General features: G+C 48.3%; 9 protein-coding genes across 9 annotated transcripts; 3 read left to right on the forward strand and 6 right to left on the reverse strand.

The window, feature by feature from the left end:
* Positions 1-298: 298 nt before the first annotated feature.
* N7519_004002 (uncharacterized protein) lies at positions 299-1,435 on the forward strand (the record flags this gene model as incomplete). Its single annotated transcript, XM_057290778.1, has 1 exon — positions 299-1,435. One exon carries the CDS (start codon positions 299-301, stop codon positions 1,433-1,435), a length of 1,137 nt encoding a protein of 378 aa, XP_057151980.1.
* Positions 1,436-4,113: 2,678 nt separating this feature from the next.
* Positions 4,114-4,494, reverse strand: N7519_004003 (uncharacterized protein; the record flags this gene model as incomplete). Its single annotated transcript, XM_057290779.1, has 3 exons — positions 4,114-4,184; positions 4,235-4,333; positions 4,386-4,494. The coding sequence occupies 3 exons, from the start codon at positions 4,492-4,494 to the stop codon at positions 4,114-4,116; spliced, it is 279 nt and encodes a 92-aa protein (XP_057151981.1).
* A 794-nt stretch (positions 4,495-5,288) lies between these two features.
* N7519_004004 (dienelactone hydrolase) lies at positions 5,289-6,894 on the reverse strand (the record flags this gene model as incomplete). The annotated part of the gene is made up of 3 exons (XM_057290780.1): positions 5,289-5,641; positions 5,775-6,404; positions 6,516-6,894. The coding sequence occupies 3 exons, from the start codon at positions 6,892-6,894 to the stop codon at positions 5,289-5,291; spliced, it is 1,362 nt and encodes a 453-aa protein (XP_057151982.1).
* Positions 6,895-7,302: 408 nt separating this feature from the next.
* fmn1 (riboflavin kinase) lies at positions 7,303-8,132 on the reverse strand (the record flags this gene model as incomplete). The annotated part of the gene is made up of 3 exons (XM_057290781.1): positions 7,303-7,605; positions 7,700-7,966; positions 8,016-8,132. The coding sequence occupies 3 exons, from the start codon at positions 8,130-8,132 to the stop codon at positions 7,303-7,305; spliced, it is 687 nt and encodes a 228-aa protein (XP_057151983.1).
* A 976-nt stretch (positions 8,133-9,108) lies between these two features.
* N7519_004006 (Zn(II)2Cys6 transcription factor domain-containing protein) lies at positions 9,109-11,321 on the reverse strand (the record flags this gene model as incomplete). Its single annotated transcript, XM_057290782.1, has 4 exons — positions 9,109-9,126; positions 9,193-9,507; positions 9,593-11,034; positions 11,096-11,321. 4 exons carry the CDS (start codon positions 11,319-11,321, stop codon positions 9,109-9,111), a joined length of 2,001 nt encoding a protein of 666 aa, XP_057151984.1.
* Positions 11,322-11,469: 148 nt separating this feature from the next.
* Positions 11,470-11,712, forward strand: N7519_004007 (uncharacterized protein; the record flags this gene model as incomplete). Its single annotated transcript, XM_057290783.1, has 1 exon — positions 11,470-11,712. The coding sequence occupies one exon, from the start codon at positions 11,470-11,472 to the stop codon at positions 11,710-11,712; it is 243 nt and encodes an 80-aa protein (XP_057151985.1).
* Positions 11,713-13,583: 1,871 nt separating this feature from the next.
* Positions 13,584-16,204, reverse strand: N7519_004008 (MFS transporter; the record flags this gene model as incomplete). Its single annotated transcript, XM_057290784.1, has 11 exons — positions 13,584-13,650; positions 13,819-13,891; positions 14,088-14,221; positions 14,338-14,449; positions 14,518-14,927; positions 14,977-15,063; positions 15,115-15,147; positions 15,213-15,457; positions 15,515-15,549; positions 15,611-15,720; positions 15,792-16,204. 11 exons carry the CDS (start codon positions 16,202-16,204, stop codon positions 13,584-13,586), a joined length of 1,719 nt encoding a protein of 572 aa, XP_057151986.1.
* Positions 16,205-17,013: 809 nt separating this feature from the next.
* On the reverse strand, positions 17,014-18,830 carry N7519_004009 (kleisin alpha; the record flags this gene model as incomplete). The annotated part of the gene is made up of 2 exons (XM_057290785.1): positions 17,014-18,513; positions 18,567-18,830. The coding sequence occupies 2 exons, from the start codon at positions 18,828-18,830 to the stop codon at positions 17,014-17,016; spliced, it is 1,764 nt and encodes a 587-aa protein (XP_057151987.1).
* A 996-nt stretch (positions 18,831-19,826) lies between these two features.
* Positions 19,827-23,161, forward strand: pmr1 (Ca(2+)/Mn(2+)-transporting P-type ATPase PMR1; the record flags this gene model as incomplete). Its single annotated transcript, XM_057290786.1, has 3 exons — positions 19,827-19,937; positions 20,045-22,532; positions 22,584-23,161. The coding sequence occupies 3 exons, from the start codon at positions 19,827-19,829 to the stop codon at positions 23,159-23,161; spliced, it is 3,177 nt and encodes a 1,058-aa protein (XP_057151988.1).
* Positions 23,162-24,085: the final 924 nt, after the last annotated feature.

Raw genomic sequence — 24,085 nt, forward strand, 5'->3', positions numbered from 1 at the left:
GTAATATTCTAGACCGAATGGACGTACGTTGTTACGTATATTAATGTTTTATGATGCGCATCATAGCAAAACCCTAACTATTGATGTCACATGAGACCTCTGATGCAACTAACTCCGCGGAGGCCAAATAAGTCGAACTTCAACTTATAAACCATGGTTATGGCGCAGATAATACGAAGAAAATAGAATCCTAAATAATTGTCTTCTTCCAAGGTGGCAAACCCTTGCACATGCGCCTTAAGCAAAAAGCTTCAAATTATCGACTCTCGGAGACATCATACATTTCCATCACGCCAAAATGTCAGAGCTTATTGATAACCTTAGCCCGGAAATCATTGCAATAATTGCTCAATATATTGAAAGCAAAGACTTCTTCAACCTTCGCCTAAGTAGTCTATACCTGAGAGACAGCACCTTCGCTCTCTTCCTCAAGCTCTACTTCCGCACGCGGACCCACATGCTAAGCCGACACAGCCTTATGAATCTACTCGACATATCGCATCATCCAATTTTCGGTCCTTCAATACGATCTGTGGTCATCACCACCAACCACTTGACCCCGGATGGACTTTCAGATGATCCCTATCTCCAAAGCCGAGCGGAGCGGAATGTCTCCCCTCCGATTAATAAAAAGAGCTATCGTGAATATTACATACAACAAAATTCCTTCCGACAATCAGGCCTGGACACAACATATTTATCAGAGATACTAGCGAATGCGGTCCATTGTCGAACTCTGGCCCTGGCTGACCACGATCAACCCTGGGGAGCTGCATTTCTACAAAGAGAAACGGGAGTCTACCCGACCTCAAGTATGGAAAAGGAATACAGCAAGATCTACATTCAACAAGTGACTCATGTAATCATTGCCGCTGCAACTGCCAGCGGGGCCTTAATAGAGACATTCGAATTGGATGTTGGACTTGGACGAGCGATGAATCCAAGCGTGCTCAGATTCCCTGAGCTTCACCGAATACAACTCCCATGGGCTGGGACACTCACTTCATTGCAGCTCTTGATGGGTGCGGATCATGATGAAGATCCACATGTTTGGTCTAAGCCTCTCGTCGATTTTATCTTGCTCTTTCCTCGATTAGAGGTACTCGATCTGTATTTCGATACACGTCTACAGCGAACGGGATTCCAGGCGCTCAGTCACGCATTGGATCTACCAAATCTTCGAGTTTTACGTCTTGGCGGCTTTGACTGTCTTTCAGATGACCTGGTATTGCTTTTCGACATGCACCAAAACACGTTGAGAGAAATTGTGTTAAACAACGTTGGTATTAATACAAAACCAGAAGGATCGTGGCAGAAGTTGGTGACTATGCTTGGCGACCAGCTTCAAATCACGAGGTTGGAAATTATGGGATGCTATGTGGATGGACATTTGATATGTCTCCAAAAGAGTGATATTAGCTTGTCAACGCGATGACATCACAAAAGAAAAGGAAAAGAAGAGGGGTGTATTCCGTGGGACCGCCAATGGCTATGGAGCTTATGCTCAGCCATGACTTTATTAAAGAGCTCGCACGAGAACTGGAGTTTGATCAGGGTGCGCACCGGCATACGGCAGACCTCAACAATGGTAATGTTGACATCTCCGTAGATATAAGCACCAGGTGCCGGGCACCCTCCGCCTACGCTGTCTCATGGGGGGCTACGGAGAGACATTGTGGTCGAGAGGGTTGAGAGGAAGAAGGAAGAAGAAGAGAAGAGGAGGAAAGGTGGGAGGAGTCCTTTTATACCCCAAACAACACGCGTACCTTCCCAAACCCAACAACAACACGTACACACGTACCTTCCCAAAATGGACACTTCCTCTTGCCCTTCACATATGCAGGGCTACTCAGGCTGTCTGTATTTTGTCTGCATAGTAGAGCTCTACAGTGGACAATTTTGTCAATATCAGGTGCTTGGGCAAAAATCGTCAGTTACTATATGTCTGGTTTCAGTTATTAGCAACTGGAATGTACATAGTAGCTCTGTATCTCCTTGACACTTGTTGCTCATATTTGTCTGTTGAGAACCATCCAGTAGTAACAACGATTGTATTGCTTCGGTTTGCCCCGAGTTGGGATTTCTGTGCCGTTGTTGCCTATAGCTAAAATGATATAGAACATTCCTTCCAGGCATATAACCTACTATGGTAGGTCAGATGTGATCACAAACAGCCCTGGAGGGCTTGGCCTTTAAGGCTAAGTCTGTAAGCAGAATTGGATTAAATAGTTAAGACGGTTAGTCCTATTGCTCTAATAAAATAAGAGAGCTACTTATCTTTATTTTCCTTTATCAGAAAAGAACTCTATGGCTCTATGGTCTTATAGATACTGCATGGTGTATGCTACCCTAATCTTAAAACATTGAGATAGGAAAGGGGATAGAAAGAGAGAAACGATTATTTCTTTTTTTTTTTCGTTTTTTCATTGGTGGGGAGGGCTTGGAAACCTCCGCACTATGGCAACCGTGTCTCAACCGCTTTTCGGTTTTTAGGCACCCCCCAATGAGCTTAGCGCATAGACTTGGGCTGGCCTGTCGTCACTTATTGGGCTTTCTTCAGATGTACCATGCGGCGGCACGGTGGACATCGTCACCAAATATCCGATTTAACACTTGGGCAGATGTGACAGACAGGAGACAAGTCACTGCCAAGCCAGCTTTCTCACGTCCTGATTCGACACTACCTAGGCGCTAGCCGTTCCTGCATCAACCCCCTTCCGTAAGAAGTTCTGTCAATGTGGCTCAGCGCCTTATGCTTGGGGGGCGTATTGCCTATACCATTTATATGGACCTGAAATTGTTAACTACTATAAAATACAGTACTCGGTTGGTATAATACCAAGCCGAATATTACATCCATGGATTCCAAAGATTCTGCCAGCCCGGTACATAAGCAATTGCGTCCTGGTTCCCCACAGCCACATGGGATAGTCGATCACCTGCTGATAAACCGGAGTAGTTTGGTGGCTTTGACTGTGTCCTCCGTAATATGGATGTACTAGGTACCTACAGATAGAATGCTAAAGCTGCACTCTAAGACATTATACATGTATCTAGGTACCTAGTTAGTGCATCTGGGAATCCAGCTCGAAAAGTGTTTGTTCTATTCCAAAATATAAATGCATGGTCAGCCTCGAGTTGTTCACTTCTCGTTTTCATAAAGAATATCACTCCTTGACCACTGTTATATTCCCATAAATCCTTTTTGGAATTGGAACCTTCTTCCCCTAGGTTCTTCTACACCACGCTTCCCGACGCAATGGGTCTTTCTATCGAGGCTATTGTCGCAATAATCGCACTATTCGTCGCTTTGATCCAGCCTTCATGCAACCTTTGGAGATATATGTCAAGAAAGAATTCCAGACAAGGTATGCCTAAGCTCGTTGTCATACATGAAAATTATGGTGCCTAGGGAACCAGGCATCAAATTGAGTCATCGGAGTCCCTGGACTGTCAGCTTTCTTTTGTTACATGTCCTTAATCTATTTTCGTTAATCAGTCCCTTATTGCCATTTCTGTTTTCCGTTCATTGGCTTACTTTCCATTTCTATAGAGATGGTGCCGACGCAAACCATCGAAAACACATACTCGCACACGCAACGAGACATAGAACAGCAGCCCCATAATGGACGTGGTATGATCTTCTTAAGCATGGGGTGCACCTATAAACATATGGCTGACATATGCTTCCCAGATGATTTAACAGGAGCACGTTGGAAAGCGCGGAGGTGGGAGGAGTGGGAATATTACCCATGATAGACATTTCTTCTTGACTGGGGATATGAAAAGGCAGTCCAACATTCTTTCTGCTGCGTTGCTGCATGAATCAAGTACAGGGGCAATAGTATAGAATAGACTAATCGTCAGCATGGATGTATAGAAGGTTAAAAGTTAAAAGATGGTAGAGTGCGCTTTTTCGTCAAGACGTAATTTAGATCTATTGATGGCTCTTTTCTCAAAATAGATAGGGCTAATCTAGAAATAAGGGTTGAAAGCGGGGAAGGTGGAGTTCTAAGAACGACCACTCATAGCTTTATTAGAACAAAATCCTATAGTTCTATAGCCATCATGCTAGCCTAAGATAAAAATACAAATTGAAGGAGACATGGTATGTCATATGGCATGCTTTGTGTAGTATTCCCACTCCCACTTCCGCGCTTTGTAGTATAGTCCCGTCGAATCATCTAGAGCGTATTAGTTAGCCATATCTCTTACGGACACATCCAACTCTTACCTAAGTAGGTCACACTGCGTCCATTACAAGGCTGCCATCTTAGGTCTTGTGAAATATGCGGGAATGGGCTATTTCCGATGGTATATGTCGGTAGAGTCTCTATAGAAATAGAAAGTAAGCCAACGAACAGAACCTATGGGCATAGACATACCTCGCTTGGAATTCTTCCTTGATAAGAATGTCCAAACGGTGCATAACGGCTGGATTGAAGCGACGAATAGTGCGATGATTGCGATAATAGCTTCGACAGAAAGACTCATTGCGTTGAGAAGCGTGGTGTAGACCCCAGAGGAAGAAGCTTTTAACTCCGTAAGGGTTTATGAGATATAGCAGTGTTCAAGTAAATATTTGAAATAGCAGAGAAAAAGAATCTGGATTAAAGTAGTTAAGAGATAGAAGCCAGAGTACTATACATACATGTAGGTACCCTTACCCTTTTATTCTACGTTGCGGTGTAAGTAACTTCACTCCTTAAATTGGGGCAGTCCAGCTTCGGCCTCCGAGGGTGCAGGATCTAACTGTTCCTGACAAGACCGACAGCAAATAAAATCAGGGAGTTAAGAAGGCCTGCGCCTACTTGCAAGGAATGAGAATGAAAATGAAAATCGGCTATGTAGTGATTGGTTGATATTCTGAACTAGTTGTCACATTATCCGATCTGTCTCGGATGTTGTTTTCTTGGCGCCAATTTCAGTATACAGAACGTTGCGCACCCCGGGAAAATGTATTCCTTTCTAGCTAGGGATGTAATGTATAATAATGCTGGAGATACATTCAGCATAATCCAGCCATACAGATCTATAGTCTGAAATGTGGTATGGAACCGACTAATCGACAAGCTCATCGAGACCAAAATAGGTTTGACCCTATCATTTGAAGGCTAACTCGTAGAGAGACCATGGAAACAAGCTTGAAATCTGTGTAGAATGTGGGCGAATAGGCACCAAAATAAGGGGGAAGGACGGTGCTGATAATGCGTATGTAGATTGTCTCCGTAGTCCCTATTAACCTCCATGCAATCATCTACAACATGATCAACAGACTAAAACACCACTCAAGACTCAATAGCCTTTCCTTTGACGCCTTTTGACGAAGGCACCAGTCCCGGGTCCAACAATCCAACCTGCACAAGCACACCAGCCTGATCCCAATAAAGACTTTGGCGTGTGATCCGACCGGCAGTGAAGCTTGCCACCACAACGACGATGACACTAATATCTCGATTCGTCGGCGAAACACCAGGCAGCAACCATGGGATCTCAGCAGTATGTTTACAAGCAAACAACATCTCATCCACGATGCGATCCGCACCCACAGTGCGCGACAAAAGGCGGATGTGCTGATCAACCGGTCCAGCAGGGATATACGCATGAGCGAAGAAATCTCTCAGGCTTGAGATATCAGAGCCTGTAATATGAATATCAGTAAATTCCCGATCCAGATTGTAGAGAATAAAAGCGGGAAAGGGGAAAGACTCACCCCCCAGCCTGGGTAGGAATACACCTCACGAAAACCTCACCAGCCGGACACCCCATCTCACCATAATGGTTATGACCAGTCAACATCTCAACCGCCGACTCGGTACCATTACTATTCTGATTCCGTTTCCGCATCTCCAGCTCGCCAGTTACGCGGTCCCAGTATTCTTCCCAGACAGTCTCGATATCAAGAACAGCCCAGTGACTGCCGACATTGAACGAGCGCCGCAGACACGACAGCGCCCGACTCCACGCTAGCTGCGAGCTGATCTCGTCATCCGCGTTTAGGTCCATATCCACCTCGCCTTCTTTCTCTTCCGCGACTTCCCGCTCCGCAAATCCAGCTCTGGACCCTGGGTACGTGTACACGTAGCAGCGATGTTTTTTCTTATAGGTGACGTCGCCTTCCGTGGCACTGAGTTCCATCCATGGCCAGAATGCGCAGGCCTGGACTCGTGGGCCTGGGATGTGGATTTGGATTGGGAGATATGTTGACTTGGCGGCTGGGCCGAAGATCGAACCTGTGTCTGAGCAGCCTGGAGGCGAGCAGTCCTCTTTTCCCCTATAGGTGAATTGGTCTGTTGAGGAAAGGGGATAGTAGGTTATCAGGGCACATAGGTGTGGGAATGGGTTTGTATTGCTGGCTATTGTGTGGTGTAAGGCCAGGAGGAGGTAGGCAGGTCGGTGATATGCTGAGGTATATGGTTAGCTTGGGTTTTGCTATATCTTGCAGGTCTGAGGTGTCTGCTTTGAATAGTGAAGCATGTATAGATAGACGAAGAATGGATAGATAGAAGACGTACCCACTATCGCATACCGCTCTCCATTCTCGAGTTCGTCTTCTTTCTCGTGCACGATATTCTTCAGCACTTTTGTATCCTTATCTTCATCTCCGCTGCCAAGAAAGGGGATATAGATCACCTGGAATCCTTCCGCCTGGAAGCGGTGGACTACATGGGTATCAAACTGCACGGTGTCGGAGATCAGGATGAGATGTCGAGGAGATGGCTCTTCATATCGCCAGCTGCGTCGTCTGCCGGAGCTCGTGCTCACTGTCCGATGTATTCCGTGCGGATGAGATGCTGCGGAGTTGGGGCCCGTAGTGTCAGCGTCTAGATCTGGCGGGCTACCGCTGGAGCTTTGGGCTCGGCGTCGAGTCAGGCGTTGGAATATGTTGACCATGGCCTGAATGTGGTAGTTGATGGGATGATCTGTAGATTGGGAATTCGGGAGGACATGTACCCCTGTTATTATATACCGGGATACCTGTTTCCTGTTCGGAAAACTCGGATTGCTGTTCTTGGTATTACATATGTCAAGAGAGAAAATGGATGCCGAGCGGATTGCCAATGCTTAGGGTCTTGGTGTGTGACGTAGTTGATGTTACAATCCCGCGATAAGATAGGGTAGGGCTGCACATTTTCCTGGGCATGCTTGGAAGACGCATCTAGTACGATGTGAGATGACATGTCAACAAAATGATCCTTCTTCTATGTCTATTGAGAGAAATGATCTGCGCTATAGAAGAATAATCGCAATGCAGGATATTCATCTCACCAACCCCGAATGGCATGATATATCTAACCCCACTTAATCAAAACTCAACAACCACTCACGATCCTCGCTCACTTTCCCAGACGTTTTACCGCTGTCAACAAGATAGCACTTGTAAGCTTCACGCAGCAGACTTTCCCGCGCAACCTCACAATCCACCCGAATATCCTCCACCAATGCCTCCAGTGAGACATAATCAAACTCAGGCCGGATATAACCCAGAATCAGCAGGTTGAGTTTTGTTTTATAGAAATCCGGCAAGCGATTGAACTTAGTCTGACCCTCCTGACCCGCAGCGGTGGGGGATGGTTCTGTGAGAGCAGGCATAATATGGATTTCCTGGAGTGAGCAACCGCGTCAGCCCGATACCTCGCCAAAACATGCGTTTCAACATTTGGCAGCATTCGTCTAATTTATATCACATATTACGTACCACAGACCGCACGGTGTTCTTATAGAAAGGGTTATAACCGATACTCAACACGGCAGGCAAAACCACCGCAGTAGATGCGCTACTCTCGGATATCTCATGTTGGTATGTTTTCGGATCGAGCGCTACAACGCCGTAGTAGACACCGGTTGTCAGTTCTGGGTGCTTCTCGGAAAGGTCATCGGCGGGGATGTTGGCGGTGGGAATTCCGAGCTGCAGCCATCCGATCCGGGAGAGCAAGTCAGCGGAGGGTCTATTGCGTGCGTTGCGCTGCGCGATTATAGCAACGGGGTGTGGTTCCCGGACTCCTGAGACATACATCTTTGCTTCCGCGGCCAAATCCCTTGATCACTGGCCCTGACAGTCGCACTGGATAAGGAGGCTCCGGGCCTGCGTCGGGGCCGGCAACCGGGTCGCGCGGCTTGTCGGAGCGCATGGCGGATTCTGTCGGGTGAGGGTAGGGTAAAGCGTGGATATTAGCACAGACAGATCTGCTAATATATCGTTTCGTTTGTGTGTACTGCCTCTGTGATTTAGCAATGGTTTGGCGTGCTGGCGTTGAGTGTGTCTGAATACGATTAATCCTGGTGGGGGTTATCGCGATAAGGATACATTGTGCATAAGGAGCCTGAGGTACCAGGCATCAATCCACATGCAACACCAACGCTCCAACAGGACACAGGCTTATTCTTTAGTTCTTAGCCTCGTTCAAGTATAGCGACTTCAAAAAGTACACATGTATGTTGTAGTTTGTGAGTGGTCCTGCTAGCTAGACTGTGGGTCTTTTGATATATTTGAGCTTTTACGTCCGCGCAATGCGCGGTAAGGTAAAAAAATAAAGAAAAGAAAAAGCACTGCTAAATGGTGTACGTACTGGAGTGGTGAAGAAAAAGCAAAAAAAAAAAAACCAATAAGGGCAGCTTGTTACACCTGAGACAGGATAAGGCCACGGGACTTGGTAGGGTCGGCTTTCCATGTGAGGTTCCAAGGTTGGATTAAGCTTATCGTGGTTTAAAATTAGATCCATGGATGGTCTAGGGCTCAACGTGGTCAGAAGTGACCCACTCAATATCATTGCATTATGCTCATACAGTAACGATCCCGTCCCAGAGATATCATTTTTGTCCCTTTTGAGCGCCGCAAAAAGAAAATAAAACAAGAACATATCAACAATCGGGAATTGGTTCCAGGGATCCAAGCAGCATAACATATGTACGAGAACATATAACAAAAAAAGACCCCGTCCGCGAGTGGTCCGAAGGAAATCAACATCAAAGGGAATCATACAATCCCAGAACCAGGAAATATGTACCGGGTAGAAAATCAGAATAAAAGAACAGGCCTGATGTTAGGCCTTGCCGAGGGTATGAAAGGGTAATTGAAACAAGATCAGAAAACAAAATCAAAAGAGATCAAATGCATGGCAAGAACTAGAAGATGGCGAATTAGCATGAGACCAACCGTAAAAGCTTTCGTGATCCTGGTTAGAGACTTACATTCATCACAATGAGCATCGGGATATCAAACACATCGCGTTTCACTGTCCAGCAGTACGCGCAATCGACTTTTCCGTCCTTGAAACCGAGCTGGTTCATGCCAGCCTCGCCAGCAATGCCACCCTTGCGGAGGTGGTTGTTCCATTTTCCGTTATCATCGGACTGCGCAACCTCCATGTCCTCCTTGGTCTTGTATTTGAGCAACTTGCACCGAGTCATGACACTACCACGAGAATCGCCGAATGCCAGACGCGCAAAGTCCTCGTAGAACTCTACGACGCTGTCGTCGTCGAGGAGCTCGGCCAAGAATACCGGCTGGGGACGTCCAGTGCCGGAATTCTCCAAAGGTAGACCCCCGCGGTGTGAAACTACCGCGTGACGTTGTCCCGGACTGGGGTACGGCAGAACCACCAGTGTTGACGTTGAGATTTGTCTCTTTTCCTAGAAGCACGTCTTTCTTCCATCCGGTTAGGATGCTGAACTCCTTGCCTACTGCGGCAATCTCGCCGGTGCGTCGGCAGACGATGGTCGGCGTTCCACAAGCATTGATGAAGTCCTCGTACTCCCAGAGCGTTCGCTGGAAGCACTTTTCCATGAAGATGAGGTCATCGCGATTAAGGGTCTTAGTAGTCGCGATGAAAGAGGGTCGAATAGATGCAAGCGCCTTGGCAATTCGCACGGTCTTCTGCGGCGTAAAGCGACGTTGAATAAAAGCAGTGAGGTTGTGGAAGCCACTTGTGTAAGCATAGGGCTCCTTCACGCTTTCGTAAATCGAAGAAGGATTGCGGTGGCGCCGTTTAGGACCAACCTGCAGATTTGGGTGTTTCAAGATCGATGCTGTCACCTGGCGTTGTCCATTCGGTACCAGGCTGTTGGACTTTGGAGCAGGAGGTATATTGTTGAATGGGCCGTCGTCAAATGCAGCCGTTGGAATGTTCGGGCTCGGGGCCGAGCCAGGACTAGTGAAGCTTGCTGGCCCACTTTCGATGGCAAATGCATGTGGTGCATTTGCTTTCATGTGTTCAGGGAGCATGGCATTTGGGGCATACACACCGCCGACATTCACATGCTGGCCCGAGGCCGGTCCGGCCGACCATTCATTTAGGAGAGGATCGCCGAACATGAAAGGTTGATTTCCCGGGCTTTCTCCAAATCCAGGAGCTGGTGTGGAGAACTGGGCTGATCCACTTCGGCCGATCGACCCTCGCTGTCCTGCAGAATCAGTAGGAGAGTCACCGGCCGCCCCGGTGGCCATATGCCCAAGCATGCCGAATTCCAGAGCACCGTATCGATTTTCGAAGTTCATGCTCGATAGATCAAAGTTGAAGAGCGCTGGATCACTGGGATCAAAAAATGGCCCTGCAAAAGGATTTTGGGACTGACTTGTATCCCCAGAGAGAGCAGTACTCGGAGTAGGCTGCTGGTTCACAGTCGATGAAAGACTCGGATTTCGACCATTGGTGCTGCTCTTCATGTTAAAAGTAGGTGAGACGGGTGATTGCGTCGTAAAAGGGCTTTGGCTCATGGACGAATCTTGGTAGGGATTGTAAGATCCTGTCTGCGTCTGGGGCGTAGGGTAAAAGTTGTTATTCGTGGGATTGGTTGGTTGTTGGGGGTGTTGTTGGGTGTGTTGCTGGTTGGAGTTGACAGAATTTGTGCCATTTCTAGATATAGGCAGATTATTGCGAAGCGTGTTGTTGTATAGATTGGTGTTGCTGCTAACAGCCGGCATCAACGCCCCATCAGGGGCATCATGGAGATACTTGGCCTTTTTGCGAACACCATCATGGCAAGCATCTTGCAGACCACGTTTGATGCAACGTTGACACGGTCGTTCGTCGCCTAAACCCGATATATATTAGTCAGATGCCTAATAACGGCTAGAGTTAGTCTATCATCATACCGCAAGTCAAATGGGCTCGTTGGCATGCAAAGCAAGCTCGCCGGGCCTTCTTCCGTCGCGGTCGGGAGGGATCCTTGGCATTAGCTGCTTTGCGGTCCGCCTTGCTATCGCCATTAGTCTTGGGCTTTACGTCCATTTGTTCATGCTCTGTGATATCGGCGGAGTCACGTTCTCCACTGTAGTCCCCCGCAGGAACTGGGGAGCCGTTGTTGTTCTCCATGTTCATTTCGGCATGTATCCCGAGGACGGATGATCTATGGACGCGTCCACAAAAGTGAGGTAAATCGGTGTTTCAAACCCCGTAGGCCACTTTCCGTGTCTTCTTGTGTTTATCTAAAGAAACAAAGCGTGGTGGCGACAATACCAATGATACCATGCGCGCTTCGATCTCGGCGGGCGAGCGGATCCACGTGCGAGATACAGCCCAGCTTGTGATAGAGGGAAAAGGAAACGATCGCAAATTGCTAATCGTCCGTGTTGAGACTCGAAATCCACCCAAAATCGCCTCGCGAAGGTCGGAGGGGTCTCCAGGTCTTGGTTCCTATAATCGCGCGTTTGCGACTACAGTTGGTGGGGAATCGGAGGCGGAATCACGGCGAGTCGAGTCACGGGTGTAACGGGGGACAATCGACTGAAGATGCGACGGATGTACGATGATCTGACACATTGAAGGATTTCAATGTTCCAATGTGGTTTGTAGATGGGGAGAAATTGGCGCAAAGCTGACAGCAGAAAAATCCCGCAACGGTTTCGGGGCTGAACTGAGAGTGGAGAGGTGGACGAGTCCGTTCGGTTGCGGGGAAGGTATGAAATTCTCTCCAAATGCGAGAGCCGTGCCGATGCAAGGCCGATCGATAAGTTGGGGAAAGAAAGAAAGTCGAGTGGCAATGCAAATATTATTCGCGGGGAAGGTTTGAAGAAGAAGTGGATGACTCTGAGAATGGGCTTCTCGGAGTGTTCCCGTGACTAGTGTCTAAGCAACAGTTTTAACACGAACACAGTCCAATTGTAAAGGACTTGTAAAGGACTAAATGAGACTATGACTGACGAAATTTTTAATATTATTTTTTAATATTTATTTGACAATTTCTTTTGTGTATTTTAGTGCTCTGTTTCGCTCTAAGAAAAGGCGCAGGGCTGGCTATACTTCGTATGTAAAACAAGCCACTATTTTACCTAATTAAATGGGGTTTTTTCTATTTTTTCTTTTCTTTTTCTTGCTACCCAACATAATCCACGTTGGGCATGTCTTAATATATAAAAATATCTCTGCTCAAAAATCCTGGGAGTGTATTGTTCTTCAACTTCTTCAATATGAGAGGGCTATATATGTATATCATACTCACATGCTGACGTTCAGGGCAACGGTCACTGGAGGCCGGCATTTGATTATGCCAAGTATTACAGCTTTCACAGCATTACCGGAAACAACAGGTAATTTAAGCGCGTCTACGAGCTCTGATTGGCCAAGTTATAAATCCTCCGCCAGATCGGGTTCAGCGCATACCGGATGACCTATACTATTAGTAACCCCGCAGGGGAATTGCGCACGTGCGGGAACTTCCAGGTCGATTGTATACTTTAGACCTTGTTCTCCTCTTAAATTACTAAACATTGAATGCAAACCTTGGAAGTATCTCCAATTGAGTCATTAATCCTTCTACCAAAGCCAAATCCATCCCGAGAAACCCCGCTCCAGACTTTCCACAGTTCTCGGCATTGCGCTCCGATCCCGTTTTGCTCCGAGGCTGGCTGAGTGTGCTCTGCCGAGGCTAGAGAGCTTCCAATATATCGCTCAGCTACGACGAATTGCTATAGAGGAAGGATTGTCATGTCTGCCTGCAGCCGGGGTTAATTTGGTTGGGGATGATTGCCTGTGACTGTATTCCAAGACCACATGACGCTCGTATGCTTCGCAACTGGCCTGGTAGACTGGGGTTGCCGTCGGAGAATTAAAGCCCGGGCCAGGTTCGTCCAACTTCTATTCTTGGAGTGGGGATCTATTATTCCTGGTGCACCAAGCACGCTAGTGGAATCAAAGGCTTCATGGTCTGCTTGGGGCCAGGAACGGCCATATCGAATATGCAAAGGTGTCTACGTGTGGAATCAAGTGGAGCTAGGAAGTGAAGCATATATCCTTGCCGATCATGCGTATTACTGACTATGATTTTCTGCATTGGCTTTTGAACTGCAGGCGGTACAGCAGCTGGAGGCGTTTAGGTTTTGATCAATTGTTGCAGGCCAGGTTGACCCTATCATCCTCAGTAGCCAAACATCTCAGCCCAGGAGTTTCCCAACATCTGGTGATGGGATGCCGTGTTCATCGCCTCCGGCACACCGTGTCCAGGTGAAACCGTTTGGTAAACTGTTGAGATGCAATGACACCGAGGGTGGACCTGTGGCTGCCCTCGTAAAAGAGCTATCCAGCAACCGACTTGCTTGAGATTAATGTATGTATGGGGGTATCATATGTGCACGGAAGTACTGATCACGCCTGTGATTTTGCGAACCGGCTCTTACTTCGGATCCAGCTACCGTACCGAAAGAATAAATACCTATTATGAATGTCAGTACAACGTTCACTGGACAGAACAGCTTGTTTTGAGTTATCTGGTATATCAGAATTCCATGAGATGACTTGCTCGAGGTTCAAGATGCAGGGGAAAGTAAATAGGGAGGCCATAGGGTAAGAGGAAATCAAGTATGTCAAAACCAGAACTTACGGAAAAGGGGTCATGACAAGGGTCAGAAACGCTAACAAGGAAGTTGCCCAGTGATATCCGAGGTTGTTATACACTGCATAACCGTTAGCTATAATGGTTACGTCCCAACTTGTGTGCAGGCAAGAATATAGCTGTCAAGCATTGAGGAAGAGCTACAGATCGGCCTGTTCAAAATGCAACGCATCGACCCGCACTGGAAAGATGCGCTTCATGCAAAGCACGGGCGTCCAATTCTTGTCCCAGAACGGAGAGAGTGCAGACAAACTTACTTTGCATCCCGAATAGTGGGAATATGCCTCCAAAGGATGACCGAGTGAAGCTGTTCGCTGCCAGAGCGCTGGCGGCAAATGTTGGATACGCATCGACAAGGAATGTGAAGATTCCCGAGTAGACCAGGATTGTCCTAGCAGTAACACAATCCATTAGCATCACACAGCTAAAGAAAGCCAGAAGATAGACAGTGATTGTGAAACCAACGGGTGGTCGCCCGGTCAGGTGAGGTTCTAAGGTTGATCTTACCCTGCACCAAAAACAGCACTGCCAATGATAGGCGCAATCCAATGGACATTCGGGTAGATTGTCCAAGCAAAAATGAAAAGACCTATAGTAACGAAGGGTCCTCCCAGAATCGCTATTCCATCGAAGTCAGCCATCATTTTTCCTGGCCTTGGCACCTGAGCAATTCGTTGGCAAACGCACCTGGGGGCAGTCGCCACTCTGGCTGGAAGTCGTCGAGCTTGTTCGTGGCTTTCTCATGGTTACGCTCCAAGCGAGCGTAGTTGCGGCGCCAGATTGGATCCGACAAAATGGCTATAACCATTCCGACAAAGAGACCAAGGAAACACAGTCCGCGTTGCCATATTACGAGCCCATACACCTCGGAGAAAACTAGCTGGAAAGCACCGAAGAAGAGGTACAGAATACCCAATAGGATGGCCGAGAAAATGCAAAGGCATAGACACATGGGTTCCAATGTCAAGAGCAAGATGGGCCGGTACATGGAATTCATGACCGTGTGGGCCACAGAGCGCTGCAGCTTTTCGATTGGAGCTTTCCATCGATCGTCTCCGGTCTCCTGGCGCAGCTTCTGCGCCTTGCGCCTCAAGAGTCTGGAACATTCTTAGCGTCGCAGTTATTCCGGGACCTGGAAATACATACACTGGGTGATAGGTCTCTGGAACGAAGAATACTATAGAGGCGAGCATCCCTCCCGTCCAAATCAGGAGCACATAAAACGTCCAACGCCTGCGAGTGGTATAAGCTTCAATAGTTACCAGATTCGAAATGAGGACATACCATGTGGTGAATGCATTAATGAAGCCACCAACCCTAGTGGTTCATTATTAGCATCGAAATCATGTCGTGAAAGTCTTGTCTTCCGGAAAGAGACCTACAGAGGACCGACTTCGGGGCCCACAAATGGGCTCGCAGTGTAGAGCATCATAGGAAGGGCAAGTTCATGGCGATCAAACATGTCACCAACAGTACCTCCAGCAACACTCAAGAAGGCACTGCCTGACAATCCATTGAAGAACCGAGAGACAAGCATGGTCTCAGTATTCTTAGCCACCGCGCACGGAATAAGCCACACGAGAAACAGCGAGAACGAAACGATATAAATGTTTCTCCGGCCATAGAACTGAGCAAAACCAGATCAGTAACTTAAATATCTAGCAGCAAAGGATCTCAAACGAACCTCAGATAACGGACTCAGAAAGAGCGGACCAATTCCTAAATTGAAAAGCGTCAACACAGAATCCAGCCCGCGAAAGACGACAAGATCAGCACGAACCAAGACCCCAAATAAAAAACGACAATCCAAGAGTCGCAATTATCTGCGAACACCCAAACTCACTCATCAATTGGTCATATGTCGTGGTATACATCGAAGACGCACAAGTTCTATATTCGGTTGATCAGCTTCTGTGCGGCGCAGAGAAAAAAAAAACCCCCCGAACCGGCGGTATACTTACACGCAAAGCGAACCCATTGAGACAATAATCACAACCAGCCACCGTCGGGCTTTGCTCATATTGCGTGGATTCATAGGATCGTTATCCTCCCAGCCCACAGTATACGCTTCATCCTCACTCGCCACCGTAGCCTCGTCGACTTCATGGCCGCCAATACTGACGCCGTCGTTCAATGACCAGCTGCGTTCTAGGGACCTGGATGTGACTGATTTAGACGCATTCGAGCGCTCTTTCTGGAGTGGTGCACCGCTTTCATCGTGGGTACCGGTGATCGGAGCGTAAGTCACTTCGTCGGATTTGGTGCCGTCGAATTCGTTGTCGCTCTTATCGCTAGAGTATCTTTGGGGGCCAGTGTGGGCTTTTTCTTCGCTGATGTCCGGGTGTGAAACGTCTGTACTTGACCGCGGAGACATAGTCAAGCAGATGGCCAAATGGTCAAAGATCAGGCTTGCTCATCTAGCTTGTTTTTGTGTTAGCGATGAAGTCATAGAAAACAAAGCGAATGGTTTGGAGCTACCTAGGCATATGTATGGACTGGTGAATATGTGAGTCACTACCTGAGAGAAGGAATTACTATTAGCGTCTAAAATGGAAATCAAAAGTCCGAGCTGATCAATCAATGGCGATCCCGGGGATAAACAGTCTACGGGGGCCTAATTCCGCGATCTCGAAGCCGACCTCGGGTTCCCGTATAGCCAATTAATAATAGCCTTGGACATCATGAACTGTATTTCTGACATGTATAATTTTACCTAGTCTACTAGCTAGATCTAACGAATGCATTGACGTTTTCTTCAGTGTTTTAACTGGGGCATTGGTGCCAAGAACTTAAACACGTGTGGGATGCCATGTGGTACATACATAAGTCTCCGAGACGAAAACTCCGAAACAGTCTTGACAAGTATAAAAAATGATAGAGATAGAGATATGTTCAATTAAGCTAGAGCTAACACTACTACGGAACAGAATCAATTCATCAATGTCGCTCCCAACCTTGGCAGGGACCAGATTCCCAGACAAAAACCTAACAAAAAAGTAGTAACCAAAGTCCTGTCTCCGAGCCATCCCTAAACTCCTGATAGTCGTCCAATTGAACGCTATTCCCAAAAAAAAACACCGGATCTCAAATCGAGATATCCACAGAACCACGCCAAAGTCGAGCTGTACAAGAAAAGAAAGATGCGCCAATAGATCCCAAATTTTGATCAAGAGGACACATCCTCTACAGAGCCTGGCTGAGCTGGCTCATGGCACCAGAAGCGTTCTCCTCGGCCCAAGAGCCCCAGAGTGCCTGCTTGCCACTGATCTTGAGGGGACCACCGATAGACTTGGCGCCCTGGTCAACCTTGACAGCATCTTTCGTGGCCAGCACCAAGACTTCGAAGAACATCTTAGTGGCATCGGCCTTGCTGGACCGCTGCTCGGGAAGAAGATCCTGGAACAACACGCTCTTCTTCTGCTGGGTGGCCGGGCTACCAATCTTCTCGCGGAGAATGTGCACAGCGTGCTTGGTGCCCATTGAGACCGGCTCTGTGTCCACGGGGTGCGCAATAGTATCGTCCAGCTCCTCCATGGGCTGGTTCATACCTTCATCATCACTCAGGCGCAAGGCGTAGTCTTCGTCATCTCCAGGGAATTCAATCTCAGAGCGCTGGTTCATAGTCGTATCAAGAGCGATGCCCTCGTCAATTGGGACGATGGCTTCCTCGTCACCAAGCTCAAGGGCAGGAACGTCGACGGCAGCGACATCCATGTCGGAAATGCCACTGTCGCGCTTGCGCTTCAGCTCACCGGCCTTCTTGACGGAGTCCAAAGAGAGCATGCCGCGCAGCTCGGGCGCCCATCCACGCCCACGGTCCTCGCCAAACACACTAGACACAAAGTTGCCATTCTGCTGTCTGGTCATGAGGGTGAGCAGGACAGGGTCACGAGGCAAGAATGATGCGGGCTTCAAAATTGCAGAACGGTCATTCTGCTGATCCTTGATCTTTGAGCTGGAGATTGCGACTTCCTTGTCTAGTCCCATAAGCTTCTGGCGCTTGGCGCGCTGACCCTGCTGGGCGCTAACGGCATCAGGGGTTGCAGACACATCTCGGTTGAATTCCTCTTCAAGCTGATTCATTTGATCGGATCCAGCATCAGAAAGGGGGCTTTCGGAGTCACGTTCGAATCGGTTGTCGGCAGCACGGGGAGTCTCGCCACCACCAAAGTCGCCATCGTTGTTGAAGTCCATGGGGCCATCTGGCAGTAGGTCGTTCAGATTGTCATGGACATCATCACCTAGGTCCATTTTGTCGAGAGCCTCATCATCGCCAAGGTCTAGTCCCAGATCGTCGTCGTCGTTGAATTTTCCAGCGTCATTGAAAAGATCTTCCTCCACAGGACGAGGAGCGGGGGCATCTCGACCAATTTCCATAGTCGGGTCATTTCCAAGTGGCAATTCATCCTCACCCAAGTCAAGATCAACAAGGGAAGGGTCTTCAAGGCGTGCAGGTTCCTGAGAAACAGAGCGGCGGAAGCTACTGTCTGGGAGGAATTGGCTTCCAAAATCCATGCCACCAGGACGTTTGGCAGCAGGCTCCAGGTCTAGGGTCTGAGGGAAAAGCAGAGAGGTATCAAGGTTGGTGAAAAGGTCAGATTCAGTAAGCACATCGGGAAGAGTAATGCCGCCTGGAGCGACGACAGTCGAAGTCATGTCGTTGTTGTTTGTGAGACGGAAAGCCTGATATATGATTAGACTGAACCAAAACACTATCGATCCAAAGGAGTGCGTACCATTTTAATCTTCATCAGAGCTTCATTGCAATCATCGAGGAGGTAGCGAGCCTTGCGGCTGTAGATTCGAACCACACCCAGTAGCAATTGGCCACTCAACCGCAGAGCCATAGGGGCTTGACCCTGATCAACAATAGCATTGACACTGCTCTCGATATCCGACTGCAGGATATGCGACTTCGAAAGTTTGCGTTCGATGTTAGCCGACAACCAAACGCGAGCCAACGGCCCGGTTTTCGACAGGAGGGTCTCGGAATAGAACATAGTGTGTTTGTCGCAGCGAGATACTTCACAAACAGCAAAATATCTTTCACCAAATTCAGTAGGCGAAAAGACCCACCCGGCGCGGGGGTGAGGTGTAGAAGGGCGACGCGCTGAAGCCGGGAAAACAATGACTTGTGCGATGACTCGCACTCAATAATTGTTATGAAAAGGTAGATATGTGACTAAAAGGATAAAAAGTCTATCACTCGATCTGTATTCAAGACATCGAAGACGATGAAGATGGGGAGGGTATGTGCGCGCGAGGGATATCTTGGAGTTGGCTGAGAAACCAAGGAGGAACGGAAGATGCGCGTCGGTGGGAATATCAGGTGGCAGCCGTGGCCTGGGCGGGAATTTTGCTGATGTAATTGAGGGGGCTGGGAATGTCGAGTCACGTGTATGGTATACAAAGGAGAGCCTCCGTACGAAGTATCACAACAATGAATTTTGCGAGTGAAAAAGCTAGCCACAGAATCAGGTAAAGAGAGAAAAATGTATCAACGTAACTTCCAAGAAAGATTCTGAGGAAATCAGTAGAAAACATAAATCAATGCTCTTCTGGAGTACATCGTATACTCTGCCCTACACGTGATACATTGCGCTAGTCTACATGTAGTAACCGGATAAACTCCCTACCCGAAATAGCTAGGCCGCAACGGGTAAAGCATCATCATGGGATTAGCCTCTTCCAAGTGGACTCGATGCTCTGAATGGGATTATTTTGCGGTTTGGATTATAGCAAAACGCTCTTTCGAATTGGTTTTTTGGTCCCAAGTCATCTGTCGGTCCCTTGTTCGTCGTCGACCGACTTGCGCCAACTCCGCAAATCCAGCAGTTAGTTAGCCGCCCCCGTGTGAAGCTGCTGCCAGATCGCATCTAACGTGGATTTTGCCGAAGCATACTCAATTCTTATCGCAGCGGCATGAAAATCACTTCTCGACATATCTAACGTCCTATTTTATCGTTTTTAATAATCCATCCTACAAAGCATGAGCAATGTCAAGGTCCGCAACACCTTCATTGCCTTTGCATAATGCATCAAACGCCGACTTTCTTCGGCCTCCCTCCACAACGCCCATGACCGGACGGCCAAGTGCTCCATCGTCGGTAAGTATATTTACTTAGTTCACGTACTGCATGTGACACGTACTTCCTCTACCTCTTAATACCGTTGGACAATGGAGTTTCTAACACGCGGTCTTATTCTGTACCAGACCTCCACCTCAACATATTCGTGGCTCGAGCCTCATGAAACTGCCGAGCGACTACGAACCTCCCTTTTACACGGCCTAACACCAGCCGAGGCAGAGATACGCTTGGCCAGAGATGGACCGAACGAGCTTCCCCACGATGAGCCGGAACCCCTCTGGTTGCGGTTCCTTAAACAATTCAAGGAGACGCTGATTCTCCTGCTTCTTGGCTCTGCTGGAATCTCTTTTGTGATGGGCAATTACGACGATGCGATCAGTATTACTCTTGCGGTAACAATTGTTGTTACCGTTGGCTTTGTCCAGGAGTATCGGTCGGAAAAATCGTTGGAGGCATTGAGCCGACTGGTACCCCATTATGCGCATTTGATTCGTGATCTTCCAACATCTTCCTCCGCTGCAACTGATAATGGTGGTACATCGCCCCTGGGTTCGTCCATGGAAATGGATGAAATACGGAGCAAAAGCCCAGGCTCGGCGTCTGCCGCGGTCAAGGCTTCTTCAACCGTCCCCGCGAACGAACTTGTGCCTGGAGATTTAGTTCTCTTCACTACCGGAGATCGCATTCCCGCTGATATTCGAATCACCGCAGCAACAGATCTCAGCATTGACGAGTCGAACTTGACTGGAGAGAACGAGCCTGTAGCGAAGTATGCGGAAGCTCTGCGCAGCGCATCTGGCAGGGCCACTCCAGCGCCAAAAGGAGTAGAACCACCTCGATCTCCGTTCTACGATGCACCGGCCACTGGTGCTGTTGGTGCTGACATTCGGTTAAACGAGCAGCACAACGTTGCGTTCATGGGTACACTAGTCCGCTCAGGCTATGGTCAGGGCATCGTTATCTCGACCGGCGCGAGGACGGAATTCGGCAGTATATCAGCTTCTCTACAAGAAATTGAGAGCCCTCGAACACCCTTACAACTATCCATGGATCGTTTGGGCCAGGAACTAAGTTATATCTCTTTCGGTGTCATTGCATTGATCGTGGTTATCGGCCTTATACAAGGTCGTAAGATTCTCGAAATGTTCACGATCGGTGTTTCGCTGGCTGTTGCAGCGATCCCAGAAGGCTTGCCTATCATTGTCACTGTTACGCTCGCTCTCGGCGTCCTGCGCATGGCTAAGAGGGGAGCGATCATGCGAAGACTTCCCAGCGTTGAAACCCTTGGTTCTGTCAATGTCGTCTGCTCGGACAAGACTGGAACTCTCACTCTCAACCACATGACAGTTACCAAAATGTGGCATTTCGACTGCCCAGAACCATTCGAGGTGCAAAGAGAAATGACCTCAGTGATTGCTCCTGGCCCTGCAGCGCAGACAATTCTTCGCGTTGGTAATATTGCAAACAACTCTCGTTTGTCACGGATTCACGCAAACTCCCCAGCTAGCGCATCTTCTGCGGCAGTACTTTCTTCAACCATCAACAGTGATTCGGCAGCTGCCAAGAGTCGATGGGTGGGTCAACCCACCGATGTGGCAATCCTGGATCTAATGGATGCACTGGGGGAAGATGATGTGCGCGATCGTATCAGTGCTCGCGTCCATGAGACCCCGTTCAGCTCCGAGCGGAAATGGATGGGTGTTGTTATTGGCGATCCGAATGGAGGTCCCCATGTTGCCTATATCAAGGGCGCTCTCGAACAGGTTCTAGCGCGATCGGATACCTATCTCACCAAGGATGGTCGGGAAGTAATTCTAGACGAGCCCCGTCGCAAAATCATCCGGGAAGCAGCAGAGAATATGGCATCAGAGGGTCTTAGAGTCCTCGCTTTTGGCAGTGGGGTTGTTCGTGATATGTCTAGAGGTGGCAGAGGCTTTGGCAGTCGGTCGTCCCCGAAGATCGTCCAGGGCGATGATGACGAGCGATACAACGGCTTGGTCTTTGCTGGGCTGGTGGGTATGAATGACCCACCGCGTAAAGATGTGCACAAATCCATTCGACGCTTGATGTCTGGTGGCGTCAGAATCATCATGATTACTGGCGACGCCGAGACAACAGCTGTAGCCATTGCCAAGAAACTCGGGATGCCAGTTAGCGATTCCCCGCATGCACGATCGGTCATCGGAGGCGACGAACTCGAACGCATGACTGCCACCGAACTTGCCCAAGCGATCTCAACGGTCTCGATCTTTGCGCGTACTAGCCCAGACCACAAGATGAAGATTGTGAAAGCACTTCAAGCCCGTGGCGATGTAGTTGCCATGACCGGTGATGGTGTCAACGATGCACCCGCTCTGAAGAAGGCTGACATAGGTATTTCCATGGGCAAGCTTGGCACCGACGTTGCCAAGGAGGCAGCGGACATGATTCTGACGGACGACGATTTCTCGACTATCTTGCGGGCAATCGAACAGGGCAAGGGCATCTTCTATAACATCCAGAACTTCATTACGTTCCAGCTTAGCACCAGTGTGGCGGCACTCAGTCTTGTACTGCTGAGCACTGCTCTTGGCTTCAAGAATCCGCTGAATGCTATGCAGATCTTGTGGATCAGTGAGTACTCTTGTGTCTAATTCATTGCTGTTTGTCTAACAATAATTGCAGATATTCTCATGGATGGTCCACCCGCCCAGTCCCTCGGCGTCGAGCCCGTCGACCCTACTATCATGAACCGCCCGCCACGACCCAAGACAGCCCGTGTTCTGACAAAGCCTCTAATCCAGCGTGTCCTCACCTCAGCCATGATTATCATGATTGGCACGTTGTCCATCTACATCCACGAAATGGGTGATCTCACCGACAGCAGCAGCCCCGTCGAGAAGCGCTCCCGCGTCGTCACCGCGCACGACACCACCATGACATTCACCTGCTTCGTTCTATTCGACATGTTCAACGCATTGACCTGCCGCAGTGAGGGCAAGTCCGTCCTGCGCGGTGAAATGCCGCTGTTCGGAAACAAAATGTTCAATTACGCTGTTCTCGGCTCCTTAGCCGGCCAAGCCTGTGTGATATACCTGCCGTTCCTGCAGCGCATCTTCCAGACCGAGGCTCTCGGCTTCGCGTCCCTGTTCAAGCTGGTCTGCATTGCCAGTTCGGTGTTCTGGGTGGATGAAGGCCGCAAGTATCTGCATGCGATCCGTCGTCGGCGCGGGGTGGGTTCCGGGTATAGCGTCAATGTCTGATCTGCCGATGCGACCAGTGTACGGTTCGGATTGCCCGTTACGATTTTAGAGTTGTCCATGCCATAGGCGTATGTAGTTTTATCACATTTGGATCGATATCCCCATATACATAATAGAATCGTCGGTTGTCGGCATGCATTTGTGTTTCTCATAAGTGATATATGCAGGCCCGTACAGTTTTGTAGGTATGAGGTACTGTTCAAGCCGGTAATAGTCGGCCTCTTACGCATTCTCTATCCTTGATGAAGTCCAATTGTCCGATTCAATAGCGTCAAGTGGAATTCCAGGCCTTCGAGATTCTTCTACGGTGTCTTTCTGTATGTCTTTCTTTGATGTTTCTTCTCTTTCGGTGCTGTAGCCAGCAGAGTGAAAAGGATCAGCCGGAAATATTGAATGTGTGGTGAAAACGATTGTAAAATGCGCACAGCCACCTTTCCATATATACATGCGACTGGTCCAGTCGGTAATGGCAAGATATAATCTTTTCTTCGCCAGATTAAATGCCATTGCCATCTTCTCGACTGTGAAGGCAGCATTTTTGGTCGCGTACGACTTCTGTCAGGCAATAAGTTGATATACCCCCATCGACCCTTAATTCTCCTTCCAATTTTCGCCTGTAAACCCTTCGTGGAATATAAGCTATTTCATATGATTGCCAGACCTAGAGGCAGATATGAAAGCCTAACAACACTTGTTTTCCTCTGCCGAAATCATGTTCTTATGCTCGAGTAGTGATATATATATGTGTCGTAAAATCATAAAGTTACTGGCTATCTAACATTTAGAATGACATCTAGAAAGACAACTAAAAGTATCTCGCGTTATCTCAAGTATGAAATTTCCAATAATATTATATTGAACTCAATAGATCACATTTTTGGAGTCTTCCATACTCAAGCATAACAGCGTAGTCCAAAATAGGAA

Source organism: Penicillium mononematosum (genome assembly GCF_028829835.1).
Source record: "Penicillium mononematosum strain IBT 11891 chromosome Unknown utg000002l:1.0-8112719.0:1.0-8118358.0, whole genome shotgun sequence".
Lineage (NCBI taxonomy): Eukaryota > Fungi > Ascomycota > Eurotiomycetes > Eurotiales > Aspergillaceae > Penicillium > Penicillium mononematosum.